Consider the following 18615-nt stretch of genomic DNA (forward strand, 5'->3'; position numbering starts at 1 on the left):
TCTAAAAAACCTGAAATCTATTCATTGGCTCGCTTGGTAGTTGACAAGTTATAACACCATTCTAAAGTTCATATAAACCACACAAATTCTTAGCATATCATATAAGTCAAATATTGGTTTAATTGGAATTTTTTAAAAAAAAATGCCAGGTATAAAACATTAACGACATGCATTGTATATAGGAGTAGGGCAATAAAAAGAAAAGGAGAATAAAAAAGGGATTACCAAAAAAGGAAAATTTCCAAAAGGTGATTCTGATGAGAAACAGAGCCCATACCTCTCTTTTTTCCTCTAAACATGAAAGAAAAATTGGATGGTCCTCCTTCAATGCTCTCCCCACCCAATCCAAACCAAACTCTCTTCTTTCTTTTCTTGTTTTTTTCTTTCTAATTTGATATTTTCTACCACTTAATTCCAATCAATTTCAAATTTCAATCTAAATGTATACATATAGAATTTAATTAAAAGAATTAGGTGTGAGATATTTGGGAAAATGTTAGAAGTAATGGTCCATTTTCTTTCTTTCTTTTTCCTTCTATAACATTTCAGTTTGAATAAAACTACCAAACCTTCTGTTTTCTGCAAATGGGTTTTTAAATACTTCCAAAGAAAATATTCCTCTAAAAGAAATTATAAACCAAAACAAAAAATAAAGTAGAAGCAGCAGTTAAGTGGTACTGAGATAATAAGAATAGCATCTTTAGGCCAAGAACTAATTAAAATCTCTCACATATTAATTTCATTTTCCCTTCACATTTCCTTCTCCTTCTTTCTGATCATACATAATTAATCTTGCAAAGCCAGGTATGGTTATTGATGATGACATAAACTTGATCATCCAAGTTTTTGTAATAAAAGTTTCTTCCTTATCAATTTAGGTTTTTTTTTTATCATTTAATCCTTAAAAAACTTTCTTTGCTCCATCGAAATCTCATAACTTAGATAGTAGCCATAGTAGCTTGAGTGCAAAAAGATTTGATCTATCTCTCTGGTGTTTATACATTAGCTACGGCTTATAGAAATGGAGGGTGGTGCGAGTAATGAAGTAGCAGAGAGCAGCAAGAAGATAGGAAGAGGGAAGATAGAGATAAAGAGGATAGAGAACACTACGAATCGTCAAGTCACTTTCTGCAAACGACGCAATGGTTTGCTCAAGAAAGCTTATGAGCTCTCTGTCTTGTGTGATGCTGAGGTTGCTCTTGTCATCTTCTCCACTCGAGGCCGTCTCTACGAGTACGCCAACAACAGGTACATATTTACACATCTTCTAGATCTTGATTTTCTTGAATTTTTCTAGAATAAAGTTTCGACTCTTCTGGTGGGTTTTTCAATCTTTATGGTTTCTCTCTCTTAGTGAGATTTATAGGGTTTTTTCCCAAGTTTCTCTGAGGCTCAAATCTCTTTTAAAATCCCCAAAATTAATTAGGGTTTGTTTAAAACTAGGAACCCTACTTTTGTTTTTGGGAGAAATTTTTGATCACTTTAACTTCTCCTTCTTGGGTACAAAAAGCTGTGAGGTGAGGTCTTCTCTGATCATTAATTAGCATCCCCATACCTTGTTGTTCCAGTCACTTTTTCCCCACAAATCCTTATAACAGCATCTATATATGTATCTATGTATATATGTCAGTATGTACAAGACACTTCGATCAATTTGATGACCCATCAAGTTTTATTTCTGCAGATTGATCATTAGGTTTCCATCATAGTAATGAAAAAGTAGGGTTCTTGACAAAAAATATAATATATTTTATATTTGGCTATTATAAAACCTATGTTAGATTCCTTAAAAATTGATTCACTAGGGAGAGACTAGTAGGTGTTTATCTTCTGACACTTCTCTAGTCTTTTGGTGAATCCGTTTGTTAAATCAAGAAAATTTTCAGGGACAAAGCTTATTGTTGAGTCATTAATTAATCATCCATCAATCAAGAAAAATATATGAAACAGAAATTTTTGAGTTTTCATTCCAAGTTGGGGACTTGTCATTTCCATTTTTCTATAAGTTTCCAGCTATTAACAGCTCATGTTCATTTCGCCATTTTGATTCTTTGTCTGCTTTTTAATGATGATGGTTTCAAACTATTATTGTTTTTTTTTTTTGGGCTAGTTAATACTATAATTTGAGGGTGATGTATGACTCTAATCTATATATTAGTCAAGTCTCATATCATGGATCTAAGTTAAAACAAGTTAATTTGTAGTTACAATGTGAATTTCATAACTGTGTATGTGACATGACTTAGCTTAAAGGTACCTTTAATTCAATGCCCAACTAATTTGATTAACAAAAGAGGAATGCATTAGGTATGTAGAAAAATGTGATTTATATATGTTTCTATTATCAAAAGTGTAGTTAACTTTCTTATTTCAAACACCCCTCATGCATGCTTTAAGTGTCTTACTTTTGACATTTTTCAACTTCAGCTTTCCATTATACTACAGCACAATGTGAATTACTTGTATGAATATGAAAGCATATATATATAACGTCGTATACAAGAGATTTCTAGCTTTACCTTTTCTATTTTGCAAAAGATTTACAAATTTCATGTTCTTGGTAATAGCATACTTGCCTCAGCCTATATACACATACGCATGTAAATGTAATGTTAAAAAAAAAAGATCAGGCCTGGAATTTATTATCTACTTCGATATTTTTCACCTAAAACAATATGAAAGAAAGGAAAAAAAAAAAGAAGCAGCAAAATTAGCCTCTAGCTAGCTAGCTGAGTAATAAGGAATCTAACTTGACCTCAAGATCACTTCTTTTTTTCTTAAAGCCTAGTAGTGTTTTTTTAATCTAATTAGGCACTATACTAGTCTAAAATATAATTTGGATTTTGTGTCGTCGTACGTAAACTTTGGACACATTGGGACCAATTCCAATTAACTAAGCATATATGCAATTCATTTTTTTCCGTTTCTTCTCCGATTTGCTACTTCTTTTTCTCTTTTGTGTGTTTTCAGATTAGGACTACATTTTTTTGGGGAATTACATTAGGGTCTTCTCGAACTTTGATTATACACATATAATAAATAAATAAATAAAACTTTGTGAGATGTCACTGTTAATAGATAATAGGCAACAACAACAATATCCCAAAAAAAGAAGGGGGTAAACAAATCATATATGGTACTGGTCCAATCACTCTAATTTGTCGGTTGAATTTAAGGTTTTGGCCGGACAAAACTATTGTTTCAACCTTAATTTCCGTCTCTGTGTGTGTGTAGAGTGTGTTTTATACAGCCAGAAGATTAAAAATATCAAAACCTAATTTCTTAAACTACTTCATTTTTTTTATCTCTTCTGGTTTCAGTGAAATAAAGGTTTATGTTTGAATCTAACAGTTATAGTTTTGTGTGTCTTTGTTTTACTTCTGGTGGTAATTAAGTTAATTTGACAATATATTTTTACCGGTTGCATCCATTTAGCTAGCTACCAGAAAATGATTAAATTTTTAAATCTTTTCCTTTGTGTGAATGTTGGTGAAGTGTGAGAGGAACAATAGAAAGGTACAAGAAAGCTTGCTCCGACGCCGTTAACCCTCCGACCGTCACCGAAGCTAATACTCAGGTCAGCATCATTAACTAATTCACCTAATCCTCGTTACTTAATTTCTTCTTCTTTACTTATCTGACTTTTTTAACCTCTTGTATCAATAATGTACCGAAATTGATGAAGTACTATCAGCAAGAGGCGTCTAAACTTCGGAGACAGATTCGGGACATTCAGAATTTGAACAGACATATTCTGGGTGAATCTCTTGGTTCCTTGAACTTTAAGGAACTCAAGAACCTTGAAAGTAGGCTTGAGAAAGGAATCGGCCGTGTCCGCTCAAAGAAGGTTAAACACTAAGATTCCATTAATCTCCTTATCCTTGAATATATTTCCATCTGATTCTTGCCCGTTATGTTTGGTTTTATCTCCAGCACGAGATGTTAGTTGCAGAGATTGAATACATGCAAAAAAGGGTAAAAGTAAAACCTATCTTCCTTCACAAGTAACTTACTCTACTTTATTAGCAACTTCTCTTTCGAATCTTCATTTCTATTTTCTGTTTTCGCTTGCATTGTAGGAAATCGAGCTGCAAAACGATAACATGTATCTCCGCTCCAAGGTTTTATATAACTCTCTTTAGCATTTTGATTATCATTATGTTTCGGAACACAATCTCTTGATGTGCAAATTCTACATATTTCTGCAGATTACTGAAAGATCAGGTCTACAGCAGCAAGAATCGAGTGTGATACATCAAGGGACAGTTTACGAGTCGGGTGTTACTTCTTCTCACCAGTCAGAGCAGTACAACCGGAATTATATTCCGGTTAACCTGCTTGAACCAAATCAGAATGCCTCCAACCAAGACCAACCACCTCTGCAACTTGTTTGATTAAGTCTAACATAAGCTTCTTTCCTCAGCGTGAGATCGATCTTATGCATATATATTCATGTTACACTTACTGTTATAAACCTAAAATGCAGACGGTAACGATTTGAGAGGGGCCCTATAATTTACATATATCTTGATTGTGTAAGTTAAGGCTAAGACTAATAATATAAGACAAGAGAACCAAAAATAAAAAGGGGATTAACGTCTAGTCTTTAATTTTTTTCAATTCTTATTGCTAATTAATTAGTGTCGCATATTCAAATCAAAATGTGTTGATGTGACGTAAAAAGACATATGCAATTTCTACAACACTATTGAGATGCAGTTACATCTAATTAAGGTCTTTCTGAATTCTAAACTATGGACATGGAGAATATGAGGGCTATAGGCCAAACCTTGTTTTCCTCTTGTTTCAAACTGCAGAGGATAGTCTCTCTATTATTCCTCTAATCAGCTCAGGATTTTCCACTTTCTGATGAAGTTACTGCAAGAATTTATCAGCTCAGGGTTACTAAATTCTATACAGAGCTAAAGTTCAGGATCTTTGTCTAGACTCATGTCATAAAGAAACAATAAGATTTGTAAGATCTTCAAAAGAGATAATATGAAACCTGGTGGTAGAATCTCCTGGCTGCCACCAATGCAGTTCATGGATTAACACTCGATGAATCTGCAGTATATGAGACTGTGTTAGTGCAATGAGACGTATAAGGTCTCTTAGTGGGAATATATATACCAAAGTAAAGCCATTAGTACTCCCTCTTATCCTCTTATCAATAAGGAAGCTTGATGTGTGAAACTGATATAGTTGCACCAACTTAAAAGATAAAAGGCCATCATGCATGATGCATCCTAAGATGGAACTAGTAATAGAACCTTGGGGGTTATAATCTTTGCAGATTGTAGAAAAATGAATTGCTAAATCATTCTCATTCTGCACCGAAAACCTGAAACGACAGAACTGGCAAAAGATGTTGAAAGAAAATGGAGCTAAGAGATGTACCATCTTATGATGACTTCAACGAGGCCTCAATTCCATAGTCAGGTCCTCCCTAACTTTCTGCAAGACTAAATACATTCACGCACTTCTTCTCGCCTGGATTTATAGTAAAATCAAAATCTGTCATAGTGTGTCTTGACGCCAAATTCACTTGACAAAGCAACAAAAGACCTAACTTTTACTGCAACAGAGCAACCTAACTAGCTAACATGTCCTATCAGTTAATTGAGTGAAAACTCTCATTGCTAAATGTTGTTGTTTGCTCCATGTGTTCTGGCATCTGTCTTAATTAGAGAAGATTGTTTCCAAAAAATAATTTTTGTTTCCTTAATGCTGGATGTGATTAGGTGAAAACAGACCACTTTCAACGCAAAACTATAAGAAATCACTTAGTGAGCTCAGCTCTGTTCCGGCAATTCCACATGTTAGTGAACAAATCAAGTTTAAAAGAATCAATCAATACGTCCAATTTAGCAAGGAATAAAAGTGTTAAATTCTTGAAGAAAAATAATTGCAGAGTTAGCACTATAGAAAACCTACTTAACGTAATTAATTAAAAAAAAACCCAAATTAATCTGCATCCTCTTTTCATATATGACAAGCAAAGATCACATTTTCAAAAAAATTCTCCTTGAATTTACTTCAAAGTTTGATTACTTCTGAAGAAAGCTCTCCATGGCTAAAATGAATTCATTGAATTCAAAGTTTGATAACTTCTGTTGAAAAAGAGCTAAGTCTTGAATATACATATCAAGAGACAAAAAGTTTGCAGACTGAGCATTCTTATTTGTTTGAAGTTGGAACTGCAAATGAGCTGAGTAGCTATCATCACTTATATGTATCAAAATCTAGATATATATATTCCACCAAAGATTTCAGATTGAACTTTTTTATTCTCACTAGTGGTTGGCATAATGCAACCAGTCTGATTTTTTAATACACTTAGAAATGCAGAGACCATTATTATCATTTTTCATATGAATTGTGTTGAGATTAGTAATAAGTTAGCATGAGCCATAAGCTCACAGAGCAAGAAAAAAGAAGAGCCTTGGGTAAAGATAAACTTGGATAGAGATATTTCTCAACCTCCAAAGATGCTGTGTTTCCATAACCATGACACACCAACTTAATATCATTAATGCAAATCCAGACATGAATATAGAGAGAGAGTCATTAAAGATATTAGTCATTGGTGGGTAGAACTTGGGGTTTGAAACTTGAATGCATGGAGACCATCTTCCAATATTTACTCCACAGAGTTTATTACACTAACACCATTCTTCTGATATATGTACTGCTTCCTTCTTTAATGTTTGCTCCTTCTCTCTCTTTCTCATGGACTTGTCGTTTCTGGAGTTTAATCCAGTTGTTTCACTTTCTTGACACATCTCTTAGGCATGATTTTAAAAATGCTCATGAACAATTTAATGTCACATTTATGACATTGTGTTGGTCTGTGCATGTCAATCTATATTTAGACTTTGACTTCTCTGTACCTTGCTCTATACATTAAATTTATACGTTTCTCTTTTAATATTGATGCGTTTTATGATCCTATCTATAGTTTCTTGTAGCAATTCATTTCTTTGCACATTCTTGAACAGAGTGATTGAGAAACAGAGGAACTACTAAATCTTATTTAAGATCAAGAAATTTTTTTAAAACAGCAACATTAAATAGAAAGAAGTATCCATCATAAATATTACTAGAGGCTATAGGACACTTAAAACTCTACTGAGCACCACACATGATAAGATTGTTTTTGATATAAACCAACAAACAAAGTGAGAAATGAAACTCTCTTAATTTCAGACTCTAGGCTTTAGACGACCTTCATTAGCGAGCTTGAAGGTATGGGCTTGCTTTGTGGCTGCCTTGTTTGAGGAAAGTCCTGCCACAAAATGGTTTCTGACTTGAGGAGTTGTCAAAGGGAACTTAGTGTTGACCATGGAGTTTAACCAAGACGCTGTGCCTTCACGGTAGAGAGCACCAATGGGATCAGTGCGGGTGTTGGAAAGTGCTTGAAGAAGGTTCATGTGAGGATCAAACCCTGGAATGCTACTGGGAATACTTACTGTACCAAAAGCTCCTCCAACAGTTCCCCACCATCCAAGCAAGCCCCATATCAATGTTGGGTGGTTTCTCCAGTAACTACACAAAAGATAAAAAAAAAAACACATGAAGTAAAATCATCATCTTTCTTATGATGTTTGTGTTACAGAGAATGTTTTGACACTTACTCGCATGTTCCAGTGATTGGTGGGAAAGGAGCAGGGATGAAAGGAGTTGGTGGGCTTCCTCCGATGATGGGTGTGCCTGGATCAATGATAGGAGTTGGTGGGCTTCCTCCAATGATGGGTGTGCCTGGATCAATGGGTGTTGGTGGAGTCACAACGACTGGAGTACTTGGTGGAGGAGATGAGTAATATCCACCAGAAGGAGGGTGTGAAGGGGTTGGGCGTGATGGCGTGGAAGGGTGGGAAGGAGTGGAAGGGTGAGAAGGTGGACTTCCACAGTTACAAGGAGGGGTGTGTGAGGGAGTGTGTGATGGAGTTGGGGTGTGTGATGGAGTGGAAGGAGTTGGAGTATGTGATGGAGTGGAAGGAGTTGGAGTATGTGATGGAGTTGAAGGGTGAGATGGAGTTGAAGGGTGAGATGGAGTTGAAGGGTGAGATGGAGATGAAGGAGTAGGGTCGTAAGGTGGACTTCCACAGTTAGAAGGAGGCGTGTGTGATGGAGGAGTTCCATGTGAGCCTGCATGAGTTAAGTGAAAGAATCTTAGTTGAGATTCTTATTAACATAAAGTGAATAAAGAAAGTTACAATGTTATTTGTTCTTACCAGAGGGAGGAGAGTAGTATGTTTTGGCATCCTCAAACCTTATGGAAGCAACAGAAGCAAAGAGCTGCTGTGAGAGTAAAGCAGCAAAGAGAGCCCAAAAGGTAAAACTCATCATCCCTCTCATTTTATGAGAACCCACTGAGATTCAGAGAGAAGTTTTTTTGCAAATGGTGTTGTGTAGTAGAGTAAAAACCGGATACTAGGGTTTATAAATAGAGGGAAGGAAAGAAGCAAAGGGTTTTTGAAAATGTTTTTGAAGTAAATACAAACAGGTGGAGGAGTGTGTGGTTAGTTGATGTGTTGCAGGTGCATTTACACTATCCCATTTAATACCCCTGGTGATTGCAATAACACTTGGAATTCTGTAAAGAACTTAAAAAATATAAGTAAATGAAAGAGTTAAATTATTTAATCTTTCATGCAAAGGCATGGACGCGTATGAGAAAGCTGTCTCCCATATGAAATGATTCATCTCTTTCTCAATCCGTATTACTATTCATGTATTTCAATCAATGACTCGGTACGTTGCTATATATGTTTATTGCATGACATGTTTGTATCTAAAATGCAAGCTAGCTCTGATATCATGTGAAAGTAATTATTTCAAAGTAAGTTTCCACTCTTAGGACTTGAGCATAAGAAGCAAGTGATCATCAAGATTCAGATCAAGAATCTAGGTAGACTAACGTAGACCCTTTTGTTTTGTGCTTCTCTAGGATAAGTTAAGAAGATTATTAAATTAGTAGTTACTTGAAGTTGAAAGAGAAGACAATAGCTGCATTTATTGCGATTAAGGTCAATTCTATTATCCCGACTTCGTTTTATGGACAGCAAACCCCAAGATTGGATAAAAATCATTGGTAATTGAACGTGTTTTTTCAAGTTTTTAATTAGCATAAATTGTGGGCTTATTTATTGCTATTTGATCTGGTTTTCACCTAAATATAGAGTTTGCATTCAAGTGACATTTAAGTTTTCAGTAACAATAAGAGAGTGGTAAATAATACATACAGCGAGGCCACTTGTGTAGCACGTGGAGATGCAGAGGTAGAAGATGACCCACCCAAATAAAATTAAAAATTAGATGAGATCAAACTTTTGATTAGAGAGATTAAAAGAGAAAGAGATAAATAAATGTAACATTGTGTAGGTTTTGGTGGGTCATAAATCTTACAAAATAATTTCACTTCTCTTATTGTATCTTCTTCTCTGGAGTTGCTCCTAGATTTGGCTTCTCAATTTTCTTATTACCATAGTAATGTGAATAATCATTTTTTGTTTTTCTTTTTTAAACATGTACATGATTTTGAAGTTAGTTTTTTTGGAATTTTGACGTTTTTTTCTTTTGTAGATGAAATTTTTTTCATTTGAATTATTCCTTTATATTTTTTACAAATAAACTAATAAAACTGTACTCAACCACTTTTTTACCATTCCAGCTCAAAAATCGACAAATCATCTATAAAAAAAAATGTTTTAAAATCAGAATTCATTGAAGTTGCCAGCTATTCCGTTAACCATATGACCTAAGCTGGTTTAGTCTTTTAGGATTCGGACACAGTATTGTAGCTTCCGACCGACTGGTTTGGGCCATTGGGTTACAAACTTACAATCGATTTTGTTAATACGAATGTATGATTAATGTCTTTTACCTATGTAGGCAGTAGGCACCACGTGAATATTCAAATATCTCACGTTACGGTATATGACATTTGATTTGTAACTTTTGAAGATAAATAAACTCTTATTTTCATGTTCCAATACCGAATAAATCTACCGGTTTTGAGAGTATATATAACAAGAGTCGAGAAATGACATTTGACAGTATGTTAGTTGGTATATCAATTCATATCCGTTGACACTTTAAAGATGCCTTTGGCTTCTACAATAGATGATTGCTTTCATTATTAGGACAAATACCGAATATTTCATATATATCTTCTTTTTTTTTTTCTCTAATTGTATTAGACTTACGAGACTTGAAAATGCATATATATTGATGATCGAATAGGTCAAAGCAATAATATGAAATTGATTGTCTTGTTACTCCGATAGTCCGATACCATGTAAACTCGATTCAAATATCATGGATATAAATAGATACAAATATTACAACGGTGATTTTGGTGCGAACAAAATAGCATTGTATGGTAGATGTGATTAATGCCGTGATAAAATGTGTGCAACAGTAAGGAACATTTGATAGAAATTAGGTGGTTTCCACTAATGGCCAAATTGATCCAAAATAAATTACTCCAAAACTAGAGCAGCAAATACGGACAAATTGTCCTTTTTTTAGCGTTCAAGGCGATCGACCAACTAAAAGCCCCGACCATCCAAAGAATCAATGTCTAATTAAACTATCAAATAAGTATACACTTTAAAATGTCTATACAATACAAAAAGATGTGTATGCCTCTGTATATGCAAAATTTAAATCGCTCTTAATTATTAATAAGTATATACAAATAGGGTTCGCTAATCGATCATATATACAAAAATACCGTTGATGATGATTGACGACCATCATAACGTTGTATAATTGTTGTTGTCAATGTCAACATCATCATCATTATTTTTGCAGCTGCTAAATAATGTGTAATTCTAGTTTCCAAGCCAAACTGTGTTTTAAGATAAGCTCGTAGCTTAATTTATTAGACCAAATCTCTTTCTTAATTTTCTATGTCTACAAGATTGTTATTTTGTTATGCAAGTTAATCAACAAAACCGCGACGTAAAGTGGCATCATATATGCCTAATGCCGCGACAAGATTAATAAACTGCCTAAAATTGTTTTGATATGATAAGACGTTTTTTCACAAAGAATCTATTAAAAGAGACTTCTTAACCAATTATTCGTTATCACTTGGTCCAAATGATCCTTTCTGTTTCTATTAGAATTACTTTTATGTTAGGTGCATGAACAATACCATGAAAATTAATAGAACTGTCCAAATTTCAAGACTCAATACTGTACACACAAATTATCAATTTGAAATAGTGTAACGTTCAAGAGTGATATGTAAAGATAAATCCCCAAAAGTATACACAAAGGACTATATATTATTTGATTATTTGCACGTCTATACACCTTAATTAAGATTAGTTTAATGTATGTGATGGGTAATTAAATGAATTCACACACCAATCTCCCAAACGCAGTTTGCAACGTAACTTCGACATAACAGACGCAGCCGGCCACAGCAGATCTTTAGGGATTCGCGTACAATTTATTACTTCCAAAATTTAATATAAATCTAATGAAATTTTCGCCAGCATGTGTGTTTACATATATAGTTGACACTATTATTATGAACAAAAAGACTATAAAATATTACGAAATTATTGATGAGGCAGATTATGGGGATCAGATTCATATGTTATACATCCATTTACAATCTTGGTTATAGCATATTCCAACTTCCAAGCACATGCACTTGTCTCTCTGATCTCCCTCTTTCTTACCCAAATTCAACAAAAGAACGAAAAAAGGATTTCATAATCCAAAAGTCAACTTATATATAACTTTTTGTTGGTTATGTAACTAATTCATATATTTCGTAGGCTTGAGATATATATGCATCTGCATAACATTTTTAGTATCACCGTCTTTTATTTTTAATCGTCTGTTTAGTATCATCACCGTCTACTGCATAAAAATAAATAGATATTTAGTATGAGCTCTAAAGGAACTGTATCTTGAAGATCAATCATGTGTCAGAACAAACAATGAGAAAATTATAATAATCCCACTTGGTTTGACCTTAACATTCACAAAAAATCTCTTACGTATAAATACTCAGCTCATAATCCAATATTATGCAAAACTTGATTATCAACTACTGTTTAAGTGAACAAAATAAACAAACAAAAATGGTTTTAGAACCAAACTTCGTTCTCTCATGGGTTTTCTTATGCATAGCTGCAACAATCTCCAGCACACTTTTCTTCTTTCGCAAGAAACCTCACCGATTCATAACAAAGAAGATTCAGAAGATAAAGAAGCTTCCTCCTGGAGAAATGGGGCTTCCATGGATTGGTGAAACAATGGAGTTCTACAAAGCTCAGAAAAGCAACAGAGTGTTTGAGGATTTTGTAAATCCAAGGATCATCAAACACGGGAACATCTTCAAGACAAGAATCATGGGATCACCAACAATAGTAGTCAATGGAGCTGAAGCCAATAGACTTATATTGTCCAATGAGTTTGGCTTGGTGGTGAGCTCATGGCCTTCATCTTCTGTTCAGCTAATGGGCATGAACTGCATCATGGCTAAACAAGGCGAGAAGCATCGGGTCCTTAGAGGGATTGCAGCTAATAGTCTTAGCTACAATGGGTTAGAGTCCTTAGTACCTAAGCTATGTGACACTGTTAAGTTTCATCTTGAAACCGAATGGCAAGGCAATGAAGAGATTAGTCTCCACCGTTCGGCAAAAGTTCTCACTTTTACTGTAGTCTTTGAGTGTTTGTATGGGATAAAAGTGGAGATTGGGATGTTAGGGGTCTTTGAGAGGGTTTTAGAAGGAGTTTTCGCTTTGCCTGTTGAGTTTCCTTGTTCTAAGTTTGCTAGAGCGAAGAAAGCAAGGCTAGAGATAGAGACATTTCTGGTTGGGAAGGTTAGGGAGAAGAGAAAAGAAATGGAAGAGGAGGGCGCTGAGAAGCCAAACACAACGCTCTTCTCGAGGCTAGTAGAAGAGTTGATCAAGGGCGTGATAACCGAAGAAGAGGTTGTAGATAATATGGTTTTGCTAGTGTTTGCAGCTCATGACACAACCTCTTACGCCATGGCCATGACTTTCAAGATGTTAGCTCAGCACCCAACTTGCCGTGACACTCTCCTTCAAGGTAACAATCAAATGAATCCCAAAATATTATTTTCCTATCAGCAAAAATCATACTTAACTCTAAATCTCAATTCTTTTCCAAATGTTTATCTCAGAACATGCTCAAATAAAAGCAAACAAAGGGGAAGGAGAATATCTTTCAGTGGAAGATGTGAAAAAGATGAAGTATAGTTGGCAAGTTGTTCGTGAAACAATGCGATTATCCCCTCCAATCTTCGGTTCTTTCAGAAAAGCAGTTGCTGACATTGACTATGGAGGTTTCACAATCCCCAAAGGCTGGAAGGTATAACACATCCCTATCTCTAGATTCTTCAATTTCTAATCAACACTCTGTTTCTTTGAAGAAATACTAATGAATAAACCTCTGGTTCTTTGTTTGAATGTAGATACTTTGGACAACTTACGGAACTCATTACAATCCTGAAATATTTCAAGATCCAATGAGTTTTGATCCAACAAGATTTGATAAGCCAATACAGGCATATACTTATCTACCATTTGGAGGTGGACCAAGGCTTTGTGCAGGTCACCAACTAGCAAAAATCAGCATTCTCGTTTTCTTGCACTTCGTTGTGACCGGTTTCGATTGGTCCTTAGTCTACCCAGATGAGACAATCAGCATGGATCCTCTTCCATTTCCGTCTCTTGGAATGCCAATCAAAATCTCTCCCAAGGTGTCATAGAATAGAGTCATGAGTATGTTGTAGCCTGTATGTATGCAATATTCAAAATCTCCAACACAAGTTCTAGACTTGTATTGTCTAGAAAAGAAACAAATAACATTCCCATGTAACTAGCACAAGTACCATGTGTATGTATACATGCTTTTGCAATGTGAGAATCTTTCATACAAATATGAGTCATATTGAAAAGAAGTACGAGATTTTGTTGTCTTGTCTGATGTGTTTTCTCTTATGCCCTGTTTCTAAAGTTGCCCATGTCTTGTTTTCACACCGAAACCAACTAGTCAAAAACAAAAGGTGTGAACGTTTCTTCATTTGGTACATCAGCCATTCTTTTTTTACTTTCTCAACTACTCTTCAAACTTTCCATCATAGGATTTGCTTTTTCTCTTCGTTATCTTCCTTGTTTGGTTTTAGTCTGTCTTTGGTATTGCAATCGTTGTTTAAACGACAGACATTGCGACTAATATATCAAGCAATCTTCTAGATAGATTGAGTCCATGAACGGAGACCTCTTTAAACCTGCAAAAGATCCATACCGTAGCAGCCCGAAGTACAACGAAAGATAGAGAGAGTGGACACATAGCAGAACAGGAATGGAAAAGGTAGGTGAAGAGACCATTGAAGAACCAAACAACTCAATTGACGAGACGAGGAGTGAAGAGGAAGATGAAAGGATAAGAGGTATAATTGCTGATCGGGTTGATCCAGTAGATTCCACAGAAGAAGGCACTACGGGTCCATCCAACTCACACACTATAGTCTCCAAAGATCATGATTTTAGTGAATCTGATATGGAGGACGAAGAGCAGGTTCTCGATTTTTTCAGACGTAGTAGTGGTTTGCTACCTGAGGTCGCCAAGAGAAACAACTTCCCTTATCTTAACAAATCCGAAGGAATGGTACTTCAGTTCCAAGAAGGCACTCCTGCAGAAACAGAACAAACAAATGTAATGTTCCACAGTTTGAATGATAGCAACGAGATTGCCGATCTAAGTGCTGTAAACCTGAATTCACCTGATACACTTGAAGGAATCAAGTCATCATCAGCTTCAGATGAGGATACCGAGGAGTCATCTAGTAACTCAGACCTTGATTCTAGCCTTTCCAGGTATTATTTTGACGGATCCTTACCGGTTTCAGCTCATGTCGAAGAATTTGAAACCCATCAAGATGAATCCCCTGTACCTAAACATGAAAACCAGGTTTGCAATCCAAATTGGTGGGAAATGATATAACGTTCTCCATAAGCAACAATTCAGTTGTAGCTTTAGCTCTTATCATTTGTTAATTCAAGACACTATCTATTACATTTTTCAGATGCCTCTGTTGTGCCTCAAGCAACCCGTGCTGCAACCAACATCATGGAGAAATTGCTGTGGACTCCTCGAGCTTCTCTGGGCTGCTGATCCATAAAATTCAGGTACGAAGAAAATCGACTTCCAATGAATGGACCGTAGCATGATTGCATGAAGGAATAAAAGCATAAGCACAACACCCAGAGGCCAGAGCCAAATATTCATAGAAAATAGACGTGACAAGTTGTTCTAGTAAATCTATATAATGGTCAAAGTTGCTCCTGCCCACTTTCTTGAGTTTACGAGAGCAACTTTTAGGATATGTGTAATGAAGCACTGTCAAGCAATCTATTAACAAAATGTTTGTCTATGTAATTTGGTAAACAGGAGACTACAAACTATTTGAAAAGAAAAGCAACATATGATTGATGATCAACCGTTATCAAGTGCATTCTTAGTCTAAAAGCCGAAGATAACCAATTACCTCAAACAAACAAAAACCTCACAAACTCGAAACCAAAGCAAAGCAAAATATTGGGCACCTATATTACTGTGAAACTGCTAAAAGTTATGGTCTTCAGCTAATCCTACGCTCCATATTAACGAATCACATTTGTTTTGAACAGCATACGAACAATGTCGCTGAACCAGATTTTTTATTTTTCCCAGGAGAAATCTAAAATTCCTCAGTATATATATATATATATTCGATTTAGGGTTTTTAGCAATAAATGGAATCGAGAAATCGGACGGTTGAGAAATGATTTGACGATCGATTCGAAGGTAGATGACAAATATTGCCGCGCACGTTGTTAAATACTCTCACAGCTTTTGTACGGACACCTTTGTTTTATGGGGCTAGGCCCAATTATATTAGGCCCAATTATGGAGTCGTAGTGCTTGTTGTTAGGATAATAACATCTGGAGTCGTCGGGAGCCCAATTATATCATGCAGGATGTGATTAGAGATTAATTATATAATGTATCAATGATTTTTTGGTAAAGGATTTTAAAGTTGACATCAATGATTTGCAGCTGAGTACTCAAATATCAATGATGGTTACAGTAAGTCTCCGGAGCTTTTTCAAAATAATGATTTAACTAATATTTTTTGGTCTTGTTGGTATATAAGATCGATAATTCAAGAACATTTGTGTAATGTAATTTGGATAGATAGGGTTGGTAAGAATTTTTAACTTCCCCGGCTTCCCGCTATGTGTGGAATAAAGAGATCCATATATAATGTTCGATATAGGTCAAAAATTACGTAATAATGAATCCTAAAACGGATATTGTTTTTTCTACCGGCAATTTTTTTTTTTTTAAATGTGTGTTAGTGTGTAGATGCTAGCTCCAGTACTTATACGACTAAAAAGATCTTCTTGTATCTGTACAAGGAATATACTTATGAACTCTATTGTTGGACCACGGGAACTCAAATCTAGTAAGTTCATCATAAGCTTAAATAAATATCGACCGACTTTGGAAATCTTTGTTATAATAAAGCATGTGAAATGAGCTCACCCAGATTTTAAAATGGGCCACGTAACATTAACTTTCTCAATATCATTAATGTCAAATCTCAAATGCAAGTGCTACCTCGTGATCCAATTTAATAAGTATCTATATGGCGTCCAACTAAAATAAGTTATAGTAGTGTAACTACACTCCCTAGCTACATTAATGCTAATTCTCGTTAATGAACACTTCTCATAACTACGAAACGACTTAAATAAACCAGAACTTAAAAATTAAAGATTAATTATACTCCTACTCAAGAAAAAAGATTTCGAAGAAAAAAATGCTGAGATCTCTTTCCTCATATATCAAAGCTAAAATCCCATGTTATAAAAAAAAGGAAAGAAAAAAAAAGAGAAGATAAAAGTGATTTTTTTTTGGTTTTTTGGAATTGAAGAGAAGAAGATGAATCTTGGTGTGGTCATCTTCAACCTCCGAACTTCATGTCTTCTTGATCTACGCGTTGGAGAAACGAAGTAAGAACTTTAATGGTTTTGATCTGACATTGTAGAGACATAATGTAACCAGCTGTCTCTTCGAAGAGCGCGTCCACACCAAGCGCCGTTCCTCCGGGGATAATCCTCTGCAACGCCTCAATCTTTTCCTTTACCTCGTCTTCTTCTTCTTCTTCTTCCCGGTCTTCACGTACGCTTGCGTTAGTCTCTGACAATCTCCGTTTGGTTCTGCGCTCGAAACCAGCGGCGCGTGATTTCACGGCGGCTGAGCACGACGGTGACAGAGAGCGTCTCGTGGTGTCGGGAGTGGCTAAAGTTTCTTCCATTGAAGGAGAGAGAGAGAGAGAGAAGAATGATGAGTTTGAGAGAATAATGAAGAAGTAAGGAATGTGGATGTGTGTGAAGTGTATATATATATATGATGAGTGATGATGGATTTAGTGGACAAAAATGGTGATGGTTAAATCTGGTCGGTTTAACCTGATTTTACTTTGGTTTGTTGTGAGTAATTAGAGACAATACTATATCGGTTTAGTTTGGTCTGCTATGCTTTTATAATGGAAAGTTACATTGTTTGCTTACATTAGTGAAAGGTTCGGTTATGAACGATTTGGTTTGGTTTGTCTAAAAAAAAAACGATGTAAAAATTGAAACTCGATAAAAAAAATTCTATTTTTAGAAATGAAAAATGGTTAAATGGGCGGTATTGCCATCAAAGCTGGGTCCACTTGTACGTTGTTTTTAATTTTATTATCCTCGTGTTTCGGATTGTTGAGAGTTATTTATTTTTCTTCTCTTACTTGGGTTGCTTCCACAGATTTGGATCTCTAGAAGAAGACCTTCCACGCGCCATGTCGACTGGTTTAGACTTTAGTGGACACATCACTCACTTAAGTGGAGATATTATTACGGGGTTGGGCTTTATCCCAACTGAAATTATCAAATCCAGTACAACTACCCATACTTCAGAAATAGGTATTTTTCATTTGAACAAAAAGACGAATCTACCCCTCTCACATAAACAATCATCTCTCTCACGATTCTTTTTCTCTTCTTCAGACAAATTTTTTTAAGAATTCCCAGATCTCTCTGTCGTGGCTTGAAGAAAGAGTTGTCAACCTCCATAATTGTTAAAATCAATTCGGTGAACGAAATTGTGAATAAATCTGGTGAACGAGATGGTGGTAACGATGATGGGATTCGGTGACGACGATGAGATTCAATGACAATGATGAGATTCAGTGACGATGAAGAGACGAGACGAAGAAAACGACACTGAAAATTAGATGGTGGTGATGACGAGATCCGGTGACAACGGTGGTTTGCGACTTATGACCGGCGGCGATGACGATGGTAAAGATTAATTGGAAATTTTGATTCAATTAGTGTTTATAATTGGAGCCCTTGGGTTTAGTAGATACTATTAGGGTTTAGTTTTGTGTTTTTAAAAAAGCAATTGACTCCATTGAGTTCATCGGAGATGGAGATGGTGTTTGAAGACGGACGCCGACGTTGCCAGAGAGGTGGTGTTGATTGAGACCAAAATTCAGAGGTAAATGAGTAATTCCACTGAGTCCAAAAA

At 35.5% G+C, this 18615-nt stretch overlaps 5 protein-coding genes and 1 long non-coding RNA gene across 7 annotated transcripts; 3 read left to right on the forward strand and 3 right to left on the reverse strand.

Moving 5' to 3' along the window:
* Positions 1-496: 496 nt before the first annotated feature.
* On the forward strand, positions 497-4602 carry LOC9317942 (agamous-like MADS-box protein AGL5). 2 transcript variants are annotated; one of them, XM_021029252.1, is made up of 7 exons: positions 497-804; positions 1007-1248; positions 3496-3577; positions 3686-3847; positions 3934-3975; positions 4080-4121; positions 4209-4602. In XM_021029252.1, exons 2-7 carry the CDS (start codon positions 1022-1024, stop codon positions 4392-4394), a joined length of 741 nt encoding a protein of 246 aa, XP_020884911.1. In that variant the 5' UTR covers positions 497-804; positions 1007-1021; the 3' UTR covers positions 4395-4602. The 2 variants fall into 2 exon arrangements, with proteins under 2 accessions (XP_020884911.1, XP_002880005.1); XM_002879959.2 differs by having other exon boundaries at positions 524-804; positions 3934-3981.
* On the reverse strand, positions 4288-5930 carry LOC110229342. Its single transcript, XR_002332744.1, has 4 exons — positions 5398-5930; positions 5006-5064; positions 4790-4878; positions 4288-4379 (listed from the first exon to the last, which is right to left on the reverse strand). It is a non-coding gene; the product is annotated as an uncharacterized LOC110229342 (long non-coding RNA).
* A 1073-nt stretch (positions 5931-7003) lies between these two features.
* LOC110229341 (protodermal factor 1) lies at positions 7004-8434 on the reverse strand. Its single transcript, XM_021029251.1, has 3 exons — positions 8235-8434; positions 7635-8148; positions 7004-7545 (listed from the first exon to the last, which is right to left on the reverse strand). Exons 1-3 carry the CDS (start codon positions 8356-8358, stop codon positions 7203-7205), a joined length of 981 nt encoding a protein of 326 aa, XP_020884910.1. The 5' UTR covers positions 8359-8434; the 3' UTR covers positions 7004-7202.
* Positions 8435-12013: 3579 nt separating this feature from the next.
* On the forward strand, positions 12014-13857 carry LOC9316073 (taxadiene 5-alpha hydroxylase). Its single transcript, XM_002879960.2, has 3 exons — positions 12014-13080; positions 13175-13362; positions 13466-13857. The coding sequence occupies exons 1-3, from the start codon at positions 12054-12056 to the stop codon at positions 13760-13762; spliced, it is 1512 nt and encodes a 503-aa protein (XP_002880006.2). The 5' UTR covers positions 12014-12053; the 3' UTR covers positions 13763-13857.
* A 27-nt stretch (positions 13858-13884) lies between these two features.
* LOC9316074 lies at positions 13885-15316 on the forward strand. Its single transcript, XM_002879961.2, has 2 exons — positions 13885-14967; positions 15083-15316. The coding sequence occupies exons 1-2, from the start codon at positions 14359-14361 to the stop codon at positions 15176-15178; spliced, it is 705 nt and encodes a 234-aa protein (XP_002880007.1). The 5' UTR covers positions 13885-14358; the 3' UTR covers positions 15179-15316.
* Positions 15317-16714: 1398 nt separating this feature from the next.
* Positions 16715-17800, reverse strand: LOC9316075 (transcription factor PAR1). The gene has a single exon (XM_002881830.2). The coding sequence runs from the start codon at positions 17357-17359 to the stop codon at positions 17006-17008; it is 354 nt and encodes a 117-aa protein (XP_002881876.1). The 5' UTR covers positions 17360-17800; the 3' UTR covers positions 16715-17005.
* Positions 17801-18615: the final 815 nt, after the last annotated feature.

Source organism: Arabidopsis lyrata (genome assembly GCF_000004255.2).
Source record: "Arabidopsis lyrata subsp. lyrata unplaced genomic scaffold ARALYscaffold_4, whole genome shotgun sequence".
NCBI lineage: Eukaryota > Viridiplantae > Streptophyta > Magnoliopsida > Brassicales > Brassicaceae > Arabidopsis > Arabidopsis lyrata.